This window comes from Penaeus monodon, chromosome 14 (assembly GCF_015228065.2).
Source record: "Penaeus monodon isolate SGIC_2016 chromosome 14, NSTDA_Pmon_1, whole genome shotgun sequence".
NCBI classification, from domain to species: Eukaryota; Metazoa; Arthropoda; class Malacostraca; order Decapoda; family Penaeidae; genus Penaeus; species Penaeus monodon.
The window spans coordinates 7,785,408-7,798,771 of record NC_051399.1 but is presented as its reverse complement, the minus strand read 5'-3'; the positions used below and the strand labels follow the sequence as shown (position 1 = coordinate 7,798,771).

The 13,364-nt window shown below is 35.3% G+C and overlaps 1 protein-coding gene and 1 long non-coding RNA gene across 2 annotated transcripts; one reads left to right on the top strand and one right to left on the bottom strand.

Annotated features, from left to right (window-relative positions):
• The first annotated feature begins 3,729 nt into the window (after positions 1-3,729).
• Positions 3,730-4,227, top strand: LOC119580839. Its single transcript, XR_005229403.1, has 2 exons — positions 3,730-3,867; positions 4,076-4,227. It is a non-coding gene; the product is annotated as an uncharacterized LOC119580839 (long non-coding RNA).
• A 1,250-nt stretch (positions 4,228-5,477) lies between these two features.
• LOC119580838 (nuclear nucleic acid-binding protein C1D-like) lies at positions 5,478-10,104 on the bottom strand. Its single transcript, XM_037928992.1, has 4 exons — positions 9,860-10,104; positions 6,978-7,044; positions 6,403-6,591; positions 5,478-5,771 (listed from the first exon to the last, which is right to left on the bottom strand). Exons 1-4 carry the CDS (start codon positions 10,013-10,015, stop codon positions 5,725-5,727), a joined length of 459 nt encoding a protein of 152 aa, XP_037784920.1. The 5' UTR covers positions 10,016-10,104; the 3' UTR covers positions 5,478-5,724.
• Between the last annotated feature and the right edge of the window lie 3,260 nt (positions 10,105-13,364).

Below are 13,364 nucleotides of genomic sequence, written 5' to 3'. Positions count from 1 at the left end.
AGAGAGAGAGAGAGAGGGAGATTAAAGTAATGGGAAGGAAGAGAGAGAGAGAGAGAAAATGAGAGAAAGAGAGAGAGAGAGAGGGAGATTAAAGAGATGGGAAGGAAGAGAGAGAGAGAGAGAGAGAGAGAGAACGATAAAACAAGAGAAAAGGGACTAGGAAAATGGCCTTCATACGCCAGAGAACCAGATCCTTAGCATCGCTTTAGGAAGCAAATCCGCAGGTAGCCCTTCAGGTGTTTTTGTTTTTGTTCTTGTTTTTTTCTTCTTCTCCTTTCTTTCTTTCTTTTCTTTTCCTTTTTCTTCTGCTTCTTTTTCTTTTCTTCGTTATCTCCTTTTCTTTTGTTCTTCTTCTTATCATCATCATCATCATTATTATGATTATGATTGTGATTTTTCTTGTTTTTCTTCTTCCACCAGCTTTTCCTCGTCCGCTCTCACAATGTGCTTAGAATCGTATCTTTCATATACATATATATATATATATATATATATATATATATATATATATATATATATATATATATGTATATATATATATATATATATATATATATATATGTATATATATATATATATATATATACATATATACATATATATATATATGTGTGTGTGTGTGTGTGTGTGTGTGTGTGTGTGTGTGTGTGTGTGTGTGTGTGTGTGTGTGTGTGTGTGTGTGTGTGTGTGTGTAACACAATAAACAAGGAAATGACAGCTATTGAATAAAAACAAACAAATGACAATCGCGAAGAAAGTATTTACATCCCAGAAACAAGAAACAAAACACAAAAACAAAAAAGAAAAAACAACTTATTTAAACTACTTTTTTCCCTTTCTCTTTCTCCATCTATCTCTCTCTCTCTATATATATATACGCCTCGCCTCCGACAGAAGGCTTCTATTTTCTCGCTATAAAATCATTCTTTCTTATGAAATGCTGTTTATTTCAAATAATATGCTCCTCTCTCACCATTTCAGTCTTATTGGTCGATATGGATAAAAAATAAATACACGAGATCAGATTTTTTTTCTCATTAAAAAATAGCAAAAAAATATGAATGATGATGATAATAATGACAAAAGAACAGAATATGTTCAATACATTGAGCAAGCAATAGCATTTTTCCTTCAACAAATCTCCACGAGGGTAAGTTTTTTTTCACTAAATTCATAAATCGATAAATAAATTGCTAACATTACTAACTGTTTCGGACATATATTTTCATTTGCCCTTAAATCTACAGGAATGAAGGAAAACTTTCACATACAAAAAAAGATATATTTCTTTTTAAAAAATGTTATAGCTGGGACTCATTCCCAGATATATATATATATATATATATATATATATATATATATATATATATACATATATATATATATATATATATATATATCACACTTTTTTTCAATAAAGCAAAAGAGAGAAAAGATATTAAATAAAAGAGAAAGATGAACAAGAACAAGAAAACGTGAGAAAAAAAAATAATAATCATGAAAGGAAATCCTATTTGACTGACACTGCTGTAACTTGGCTCCCAAAGTGAGACGTTGTTCCCTTCCTGCGCAATCACAGCCACATCTTCTTCTTAGAGTACTACTTGACTCCCCATACTGTTGACTTGAGGAGGAACAGGAAGACTAATTAATCATTCTCTTCAGCAACCATTGGCTGGCTTGAAAGGGCTGGTAGCACCATATACCACAAGTGCTGAAAGGAAATACTGTCCTTTCTATGTGAGTAGATCTGTGTATATGTGAGTTAATAAAATAAAAAATATGGTAATGATAATTCATCACTGCGAGGACGCCGATACAAGTCAACCAAATTGCCCAGATGCACAAAATTTGATGATTATAAATAACGTACATTTTTTCTGTTTTTTTTTTTTTTTTATTAACTTTTACTCTTGTTTATTTATAACCAAACCCTTGGTCAGTTGTAGTCAGGTAAGTTAAATAATCACTTAACTTACATTTACCTTGACTTTCTTCTGATCAAAAGCAAGAGATTTATTTATTTACCAATTTTTATCTTTCCTTCACTGAAATGCAAAATTCACAAGCAGTTTAAAGGGCCAATAGCATTTGCCTTGTTCTTTCCGAGTGTATTTGTGTGTATTTGTTTATTTGTGTATGTAATTTGTATGTGTGTTTGGGATATTGCGCGCTACATAAAAAGTTGAAATTAAAATCGACGTTAGTAAATTTAGATATTCAGAAAATAGTTATACATAAGATATCTAAATAGATATACCAAACCACTCAAATATTTGTTTATAAAGACACGAATATGTAACTGTCTATCCATATATATTCAAATATTTACTATAATCTAGTTCAAACCTGCTGTGCATCAAAATATTTTCCCGTTTCTGAACACGAGACTAAAAAAATCACTGTGTATATCCTAGCAATAGTCATTCCTGGAAAAAGAACCGACCAACAGAAGTTAAGCAAGAGGACAAGAGAAAAAATACCACGCGCGCCTCTCTCGTCCTCCTCGCGGGTGAGTCCTAGGGCGAGGGGAGGGTGCCCTTTGGGGGGAAATTTTGCTCAGTGTAAGACAAGGATATTGGATATAGACCTTGCTTTGGGATTCCTTTCTTTCTAGCTTCATTTTTTTTCTAATGAGAATTTTTTTCACATTCTTTCTTTTTTCTTGAACAAACAGGCCATTGAACACGTTTCATCTTTAAAGAATGACGCTTTTCCCCCCACTCTCACTCTCTCATATGATGCCTATTGTGCATGGTGTTTGTAGGACCGAGGCCCACAAGTGCGAGGATTGCAACACCGTCTCTTGGCCGAGCACAGCCGATTGCATCCACGGCATCCAACGCGAACACTGCAACTGCTGCGACGTCTGCTTGAAGGTGAGCCTAATACGAGGATAGATGTGCGCTGATTTTGCGTGTTAAAGGCTGCATTTAAGGGTTCTTCGCATCTCTTGTATGTGTAGGAGTTGCGAGTATGTTTATATGTGGAGGGGGTGCGTGTGTGATGTGTGTATGTGTAATAATGATAATAATTCAGTCATTTATGATATGGTGTTATAAGACTCTTGTGACTTCGGTGAAATTTTGGGCTGCCTGTTTATATTTGTCTCTAAATTACCCCGTGTGGAAGGAATGGCCGGGGTTACCTTCGACTGGCAGTTCGTAATTTAAACGCAACGCCGAAAGATTGCTAGAGGAGACCGCTACCGCTTATATGTGTGTATGTGCACGCTTGTGTGATATATATATATATATATATATATATATATATATATATATATATATATATAGTATATTATTATATTATATATATAATATACATATATAGTAGTATTATATATTATATATATATATATATATATATATATATATATTTATTTATAGTGTATATATATATACATTATATATGTATATATACATATATATATATATATATATATATATATATATTATCATATATAATATATATAGATATATATATTAGTTATATATATATATATATATATATATATATATATATATATATATATATACATATATATATACATATACATATATATTATATATATATTATATATATATATATATATATATTAATATATATATTTATATTTATGTGTGTATATATATATACATATATATATGTGTATATATATATATATATATATATATATATATATATATATATATATATATATATATACAAATTTCTATGCATAACCATCCATGTCATAATTCACACCTTTCTCCCTGATAGGTTGCCGGCGAGAAATGTGACGTTCATGAGCATATGGATGGCATTTGCATAGAGCCACTGAAATGCAAGAAAAATATTTGTACTTAGAACTACACTGTTAATCCTTGGGTACATTTAAAAGAATGCAAGTAGAAGACATGATAAATCCATTATATTAATTATTCATTTAATTCTACTTTTACATTAATGATATTGATTTTTAATTTATATCTCTTCTATATGTTTCTTGCAATGTGTTCAAATGACGAATATTTGTAATGAAATGCACAATAATACATCCCATTTTCTTCTGTTTTCTGCATCAACTTTTCTCCAGATTTCAGGATGAAAAAGGAGTGGAAATATTTCAAGGCTGTATCCTACTTCTCAGCATCTTGGTGAAGAATTAAATGCCTTGTTATTCATGAAAAATAAGAAGGAAAAAATACATATTGTACAGTGAAATGCAAGAATGACGTAAATGGCAAATGACTTTTTGATTATCCTGACAGAAATTCCGTCAAGATTTGGCCATACCTTCTTGATTGGTCATTCATTCTAAATAGGGTCGTTCCATCTAACATTCAAATGAGGAACAGAAAAATGAGACATGCAGCAAGAGACACGGAATAAAATTATAATGAATTGAACTTATATACTCGGACATGTCAATCCTAGTTGAGGATAATGCCGAATTTGAATGCAATCTGTTATTTTCTGTCTTGAGGCAAAAGCACCAAACGTAAAGGAAACCATTATGATATTGTAGAGTCCATTGTAAATTACAGTTCAGCATATACCATTTCTATAAGTAAAGTGAAGATAAATGGGTAAAAAAAACAAAAAAAAACACATATTCAAAGAATCTCAGCTGCATAATGTAGGATGTATTAAACATGCAACAGTAAGATGCTGCTTATTGTATTCTGTGTCTGGTTTTCTTTATTTCCATTTAGTTTATATTTGAAATGAAAAAGAAATATTGAATAGGCTGCATCTAGGCATCCAATGTTATCCCTGACTTCACCTGCATATATCACCATATATCAGAACAGGTCTTAATACAAACTGTACACACAAACTAAAATGAACATATGACTAGCAGCACCGACTTCTTATCTCATGAAAAGGTTATGGGGATATGAAACAAGGTGGCCACATTGGTTACACCATGCCTGTAAGTCACTATGAAATTATGGAAAACATTTTGAACATTATATGAAATATTTTCTCTATTCCCTCATTATAATATAATCCTTTCTTATGTAATGCTCTTTATCTCAAATACTGTGCTCCTCTATCACCATTTCAGTCTTATTGGTCATAATCCATTGTTAAAAAAATAAATATGAGGTCATCAGAATATTAAAACTAAGAATAATAATAATAATATTTATAACAAAAAATAATGATTGATGGCTGACAGCAATGATGATGTTACTAACAAAATGAACCCCATCATATCTGGATGTGATCTCTTTTTAAATTCATAGAAAATGCTCATTGCAATGAATAACTAACAGCATTTTCATTTCTACAATTCACCACAAAAGGTAAGTTTATTTCACAAAGCAAATTCAAGGCCGTGCTTACATTACTAACTGCTTCAGACTGATATTACCATCACAGAAATGCTAAAGTTCACTCTGATTAATACCACTATGACATTGCATTCTGAACTATAACATGAAAAACAAAGCTTGCCCTTAAATCTACAGGAATGAATGAAAACTTTCAAATACAAAAAACAGGATATATTTGTTACAAAAAAAGCCTTTCTGGCCACAACATACACTGAAGTTATGGCTGGGAAGGAGAACTATCGATAAAGTAGAAGAAAAAGAGAAAGATGAAAAAAAGAACAAGAAATAGAAGAAAAATTAAAGGAAATCCTATTTATCTGACTTTTTTCCTGTAATTTTGATCCCAAGTAAAATCTCTTCTTGCACCCCCCAGTCACACCTTCCCTCCTCCTTGCAGGCCTCGTCACGTTTTCTTTTTCTTCTTGGAGTTGTCACTACTTGACTCCTCACCTGTTGACAAGAAGAGGAACAGGAAGACTAATTAATCATGATCATCAGTGACCACTCTCCATTCCATGTGTGTTTCTGTGTGTGTGTTTCTGTGCGTGTGTTTTTGTGCGTGCGCGAGCGTTTGTGTGTGTGTGTGTGTGCGTGCGCGAGCGTTTGTGTGTGTGTGTGTGTGTGTGTGTGTGTGTGTGTGTGTGTGTGTGTGTGTGTGTGTGTGTGTGTGTGTGTGTGTGTGTGTGTGTGTGTGTGTGTGTGTGTGTGTGTGTGTGTGTGTGTGTGTGTGTGTGTGTAAATCTGTGTATGTGAGAGGTAATAGAATAAAAAAAATATGGCAATGATAATTTATCACTTTGCAAGGATGCTGATATCAAGTCAACCAAAATATCCACAAATATTGCACAGAATCTAATGATTATAAATAATATAGAAAATCACTAATTTTTTTTTTTTCCCCAGCAACTTTTATTCTCATTTTTGCAAACAGACCCATATTGGTCAGCTGTAATCAGCTAAAGTTAAACAATAATTTACCTTACATTTCTTCTGATCAAATGCAAGAGATTATTTAATCTACTAATTTTTATCTCTCCTGCACTGAAAAGTAAAATACACAGACAGTTTAAAAGGTCCTTACCATTTGCCTTGTTCTTTCCGAGTGCATGGGTTATGAACCTTTTGGCGGCTTGCTTGTCGATGTGCTGCATGTTTGCCCTCGCCTCCAGCTCTGCTATCCGTTCCTGGGTCTCCCTCAATCTCTGCATCTCCACCTTGTAGTCATCACGGAGAGCTGACGCAATATCTTCACTGCTGGTTTTCATAAGAACTGGAGAGGAAACTCTCATGTAAACTCTACTCTATTTCCTTTCCTTCTGTGTATAATTTTCTGTCATTATGCTTCTTACCTAACTGTACAGAAGCTTTTGGAGAGTTTGGAGAGAGAGAGAGAGAGAGAGAGAGAGAGAGAGAGAGAGAGAGAGAGAGAGAGAGAGAGAGAGAGAGAGAGAGAGAGAGAGAGAGAGAGAGAGAGAAAGAGAGAAAGAAAGAAGAAGAAGAGAGAAAGAAAGAGAGAAAGAAAGAGAGAAAGAAAGAGAGAAAGAAAGAGAGAAAGAAAGAAAGAGAGAAAGAAAGAAAGAAAGAGAGAAAGAAAGAAAGAAAGAGAGAAAGAAAGAAAGAGAGAAAGAGAGAAAGAAAGAAAGATACATTACTTACCCCAAAATAATGAGTTGATTCCATATATTTCCATCATCCCAACCTTTGCTTTTTCTTGGGGCGATAACTAGAAAATAAATGGTATAAAAAATTATAAGTTTCCACAGAAACAATACTGTACAAAAAATTAAAAAGAGGACAATTATCTTTAAAAAAGTCTGACCACATTACACTTATGCAAATCAATACCCGAGTATCAGAAATTGAAAAAATTGCAATCACTAAAACTAGTCTCCATAACAATATAGTACAGACTTCTGCAGTTCCCCACCATCTGCTACCCTAATGAAGTGGGTGTGGATAATCCGGGAAGAATTCAGAAAAAATGTTTAGAAGTTAATGGTCACGGATACTCTGCACTTTGCAAATAATGAGGATAATTGATCAGAAGATACTGTAGATATCCTTGGCAGTTTAGCACCATATAAGAAACCAGTCCAAATTATATGTTGCTACTTTCTTTGCTGATCAAATCCATTAAAACTCATAAGGTGTAGATTTGCAACCAAAATGTTATAAAACAAATAGCTCTTAAAAATGCTACTGTTTTTTTTCAAATTTCCAAAGTACTGAAGTAAACAATTACCTAACTCTTTACAAGGAGAACTCCAAGAAAATTGCACAGTCATTATGTACATATTTCTGCATTTAACTTTATTAGTGTTACTAATGTTTACTGTATAACTTCTCTAGTATATTTCATGGCATTTGCAGTCATGACAGCAACAGCCTGAAATGCTACTATGGGGGGGGGGGGATCTGAATTAAAATGAAAAGGCTATAATATGAAAAGAATTAGCATGGTTACAACAATCACCAGCATGTGTGTCAACTTTGAAACCACTAGAAAAGAATCACATACAATCTTTAAATATCATAATTAGTAGTACCAGTGATAAAGGTTTCTGTAAAATTATTCAGTAATAATAAGGTTAACCCTTGACACCAATTTTTGTTCAAGCAAAACTGAACCTAGTGCTGAGTGCCAAGTGCATATGAATGAGGTGGAAATCTCACAAGTATCTTCATCTGGGAGGCATTCTGCATGCATGTGATACATGTGGAAAGTCTCAAATTCATGTGAATATTAAATAAAAATAACAGTAAAAGTGCTAGTAAGATATGGCCTTTATTTCGGAAAGTTGTACCTTTTTAATTATCATTAACAGGGCCTAACAAACAAATGACTGTTTAGTACACAACACAATGTTGGCTCTATTACACTTGGCATAGATATTCATCATGGCAGGAAAAAAGGTTATAGTGTGTAAACAGTTTAAAAACCGTAAGAACAGTGCATTTATTTTAAGAGTATATATATCCTTCTCAGATTTTTATGTACTTTTGAAAATGTCTGCTGGAATCAATCTCCTGCCCCTATAACTTTATTACAAATAATGAACCTTTCTCTTTGGTATAAATTACTAAATAATCCATATGCAAAATTACATACCTCTGTATAAATAAACTAAAAATTCAAACCTTAATGAACCTTGGACCACATCCATCTGGGACTGATTCCTGCTTTGCAGTGGCCCCCACATCATTGGAATTCCAATAAACCCAACGTACCTCCATCCAATATATCATGCAAGATAAAGTATGAAATGGTTTGTTATTTGTAAAAGTTTTGCTCTGTGAACACAAGGCCTTCACAAGCAAGATTTTACATTTCATCATAGTGCTGCCTCTGCTCCGAATGAACATACTGTGAATTTTCTATGCAAAATTTTGGTTTTCAAGTTAGCACCCATGTGATTTTGTCAGTTTGACCATTAAAGAAAGCGTGCATAGCCATTGGGCTGACTCCACACCTGACAGTGTTACGCTAATGTCAATAAAAAATACTCACCTGCATTCCAGCAGGATAGAACTAGGACTGCGTCCTTAGTTTATGATAAACTTCCTGGTGTTTATAGTCAAAGTAATTTTTCAGAATATCTTCACATACATGATTGTGACAGTTTGCGTATTGATGGCTTCCTCTCATTTTCTACTATCCCAATATATTAGAATCATGCCGTGGAACCCCCCACCCCATTAGTGACATTAGTGATAGCAGGGGGAGACCATGAAAGGAACTAAGAAATTTTCATGGTAAAATATGAATAATATACACAGAATTAGTCACTGTACTGTGTACTACAGGGAGCTGTACTCTCTGCAACCTCCCTCCTGGGTGGCTGCCACCAACCAATCCCCACGATCAAAGACAAAGAATCCTCCACATATTCATGGCAGAGGAAAGCATACAACCACATGCAGGAGGGTCCAATGCCAAGTCTGTCCTCCACTCTACCGTGCCGTATGTACATGGTGGATTCTTTGTTTTCCTGGGCAGGGGGTTGTTAGGTTATGGGGTTGAATGCAGAGGGCACATTCTGCATTCAATGGTATAGGGAGATATAATCTTCATTATGTTATTATATCATTATTGGTTTACCCCACAATTTCCATGGTACCTCTCAAGTCCTCCTTTGCTATCAGAATGTTGAGGGGTTTGGGGGTGTTCCATGGCATAATTCCTACATATATATGTACTAGAGGGTGAGAGGAATCCACTGATACCAAAATCGTTACAAGTGATTATGCAAAGGTATTGTGAAAAACTACCATCATCTATGTACTTCTCATCAATGCCCATTCTGTACCAAGATAAAAACTAGAATCAAACAACTTTATGAAGCAAAATTCTTCTTCTTCTTTCTTCTTTTATAGGGTTTTAGACTTCTTAGGTCTATATTCCCTGGGAAGCAAAATTCTGTTTGGTATTACCTTGCCGAACCAACGGCAAACCATTAGGGCAGCCTACGAGCCCTCTCCTGCCAGAATATCCAGTACTCTCGCCTCGAAATAAATCAGAAGCCAAGCCCTGCCCTCACCTTCCTCAGGACCTCGTGATAAGGCTGCGAGATCAGCGGCTGCAGCTCCTTCTCGATGCCGTCCAACTCCTTCAGCATATTCAGCATCTTGGGCGCCATTCCAGGAGGGAAGTCCCCCTGGCTCGATGGTTTTCCATCCGTCTGGGCCATAACCATGCTTTATTATAACGCCTTGGTATGATAAACAGGAAGCAGTCCTTTGATTTAGACCGAGGACCTCATAATCACACGTATCCCACGCTGCCGCTGATCGACGACTGTTTGTTTACGTTTGAGTTTAGCGAAGGCGAGTTTAGCGAAGGCGAGTTTAGCGAACTCTCTTTAACGAACACTTGATAGCGAAAAGAAACTAACTCCTCGGCATAATTGTTGTTATTGCCTTTATAGGTTGTTATTATTATTTGTGCAGGATGCTATTATTATTTTTTTTGCGTGTTTGGAGTGAGAGAAAGATGGAATAATCCTTAACGAACACTTTTTATGCCAATTAATGACTAATCAATGATATGAAATGCTTGTGTTATCCATCACTTCATACAGTGATTACACTTTATAATCTGACTTCTTCCTCTGCATGATAATATTAGGGAAAAAAAAGTAAAATTATATCACATCATTAGCACTTTAAAGGCATTAGAAATCTTAAATAGTGATCCAGCGATGGAGAGGATAATTTCTTGTTCAAAGGCAGCCTATTCACTATTTCTTTGCTTTCTCGAGATAATTCACAAAAACAAATAAGACAAAATATGAAGTGCATCAAACTGCAATTCTGGAAATGTGGATGATGTGTCCATTCTAAACTCCTTCTTTTAATGGATGCCATAAATTTCATATTTTGAACTGCCTCTTCCTTAATATTGACGTTTATTTTATAGACGGCATATAGATTTTTTTCTTCTTTAAATTCTAAAGCATTTAATTTCAAAGATATCTAGTTATTAGAACCTGCCGACACGAACTAAGTTAATTATCTTTTGTGGATTTGATATTGTATTTATTCACTGAAGATTCAGATCAGCATGACAACGTTCTGCCCCCGGCATTAATCAGTGGTCCTGAAAAATGAATTCAATTTATCTTAATTGCAATATATTCATTCATATATATCTTTAATGAGTTAGTTTTTTACGGTAAGGACGCACTTAGCTATGGCAAATTGAAGATGATATTCTTGTAGAGAACAAAATGTTACAGTCGTCGGTACAGGAACTAATTTGAAGACACGAACGGTAACGCCACAAATTGAGGAAAAAGGTCGCGGACAGCGCCGCTCACTCTTAAGTCCACTCGGCGCTCAAGCAGCTAAGTCCACTCGCTCGGTGCGAAAGAATAAGTTGTCTCACAGCTCGCACACCTCTTTCTGTCGTAATGCGCACCTACGTCATCTCAATGTCACGGCCAATCAGGTGGCGGCAGTTTATCAGAGATTTTAATTGCTCATTAAAGTTTTAGTATGATATTCCATATATGATGAAAATATACACGGCGATCTATTTACTGTTCATGTATATTCGCTTTTAGCCGTTTTTACGTTAATCTTTTTTTCCATGCTTATTTTCTCAAACCTATTAAGATTTTTAATTGCTTAACTACTCAAACCATGCAGTCAATGCTTAAGCTATTTCGAGTCTGCAAATAACACCTGCATATTTCTAGAATACACCGGTGACCTGCCTCATTCTTCTCAGTGACAATGGCCGATTTGTGTCATCTGTGCTGTGGTGGTGTTATTAGACTTCCACTCTAAATTTCATGGGAAAACAAAAGACCTTATATTTTTTTTTAGAGAATTATGGACTTTTATTAACTAAAAAAAGTGTGAAAGTGTAGAGCGATTTGTAGACTAGACTAGATGCATCGCTTCCTCCTTGCCGCTGCTAATTTGTACTCTCCGCAGTAAGGTATGTCGTCATATCATATTCGTTTTTTGTTTTCTTTTGTTTTACACTGCATAAAAGAGATAAGAGCGGGGTCCTTGGCTAAGTAAATAAATATACTGGTAAGACAAGTAAAAAACCAAAGACCTGTTTCAACTTCTGTCTTGCCGTGGATATCGAGGTGAAGAGAATATTTGCCGGGGGGGGGGGGTTTGGGGGGGCAGAACCCCTCATCAACCCTCCCGGCCAGTCACGTTAACTTGGACTGTGGAGTAAATTTTGTGTCGTTAACCGTGTGCGCTTCTTGCTCTTTCCTAATTTTTATGATGGGCATAATCGAACACTTATATTTTTTTCATCATAAGTATGAAGTTTGGCTCCGAGAAGTCGCATTCTATGATCTTCGTAAATATGAAGTTTGGCTCGCATTTCCGAAAAGTCGCATTCTCTGTTCTCCGTAAATATGAAGTTTGGCTCGCGTTTCCGAAAAGTCGCATTTCTTTGTATTCATAACTTCCTTTGGTCATTTACTGACACTCACATCACACTGAGGCCACTCTATACTCCCCCCCCCCCAACCCAAGGTTCCCCACGTGTCCTCCAAGATTGTTGGCTGGAGTTAAGGACTTAGTCTCTGGCAAGTGCGTCCATACCGGAAAGAATTACCGTTTCGTCTGACACTGTTTAGTCACAGCCCTTGTCTCTCTGTGTGGTCTCCTTCTTTGTTCAGTATCCTTTCATGTAGGAATGACAAAATGGTACCATACTGAGCAGTGTACGAAAAGAACTTGCAGATTTATTTGGTAAATATAATGGAAATGTACAGTTTAGCATCGAATTGATATTGACAGATAAAAATATTCTTCCATTCAGCCCTTTTCATCTAATGAGATCTTAGAGTTAACACAGATTCACCTTCACCCTGCCGATGCTCCAAGCTGACTACCTCCAAAAAGGGCAAACATGGGGATACCAGATCACGTAGACAGAAGGCTGGTGGTTCGGTTGTAGGGATGTTAAGGGTACAGTTTCAGAGAGCGATTTGGTATCTTGGCCTTTATCTCGAATTAATGTAACCACTAAGTTTGTCCGCAGGTACGTCACCCATGACATAGCTCTATTTCGCGTCTTTTTTCTGCCATCATAAGTAAGACAGGATTGTAATTTATCAGTTCATGCATTTTATTTAGTTTAAGTAGAGTGTCGCTACTTCTTGCCTTTTCTCGCGTTTTGCACTTACGTTCAAGAATCAGTAAGTTGTACAATAGCATTCCCTCATTAATCTTAAATTTGTTTTATATTGTGGTTTTCTTATTCATCCTAAATAGGGTTTGATATGACCATTGCTGCTACTGCATGCCTCCTATGGATCCGTTTTAGCTTCGACATGTGCATGTGCATGTATGTACGTACGTATGCGCGTACTGCGTGTGTGCTTCTTTGTAAGTATGTGCGTTTACTTATGAATACCACAGTATACTTTGTAAAGAAACGCTAATCACAGTATGTCAAGGATTAATTGTTCCTCTAGAGATTTTATAAAAGTCTAATAACAGGCTTTTCCGTATGTAGGCATGCTATGTCATTTACTGTAAAAAACAATAGCTTTGATTTTAATTCGTAAG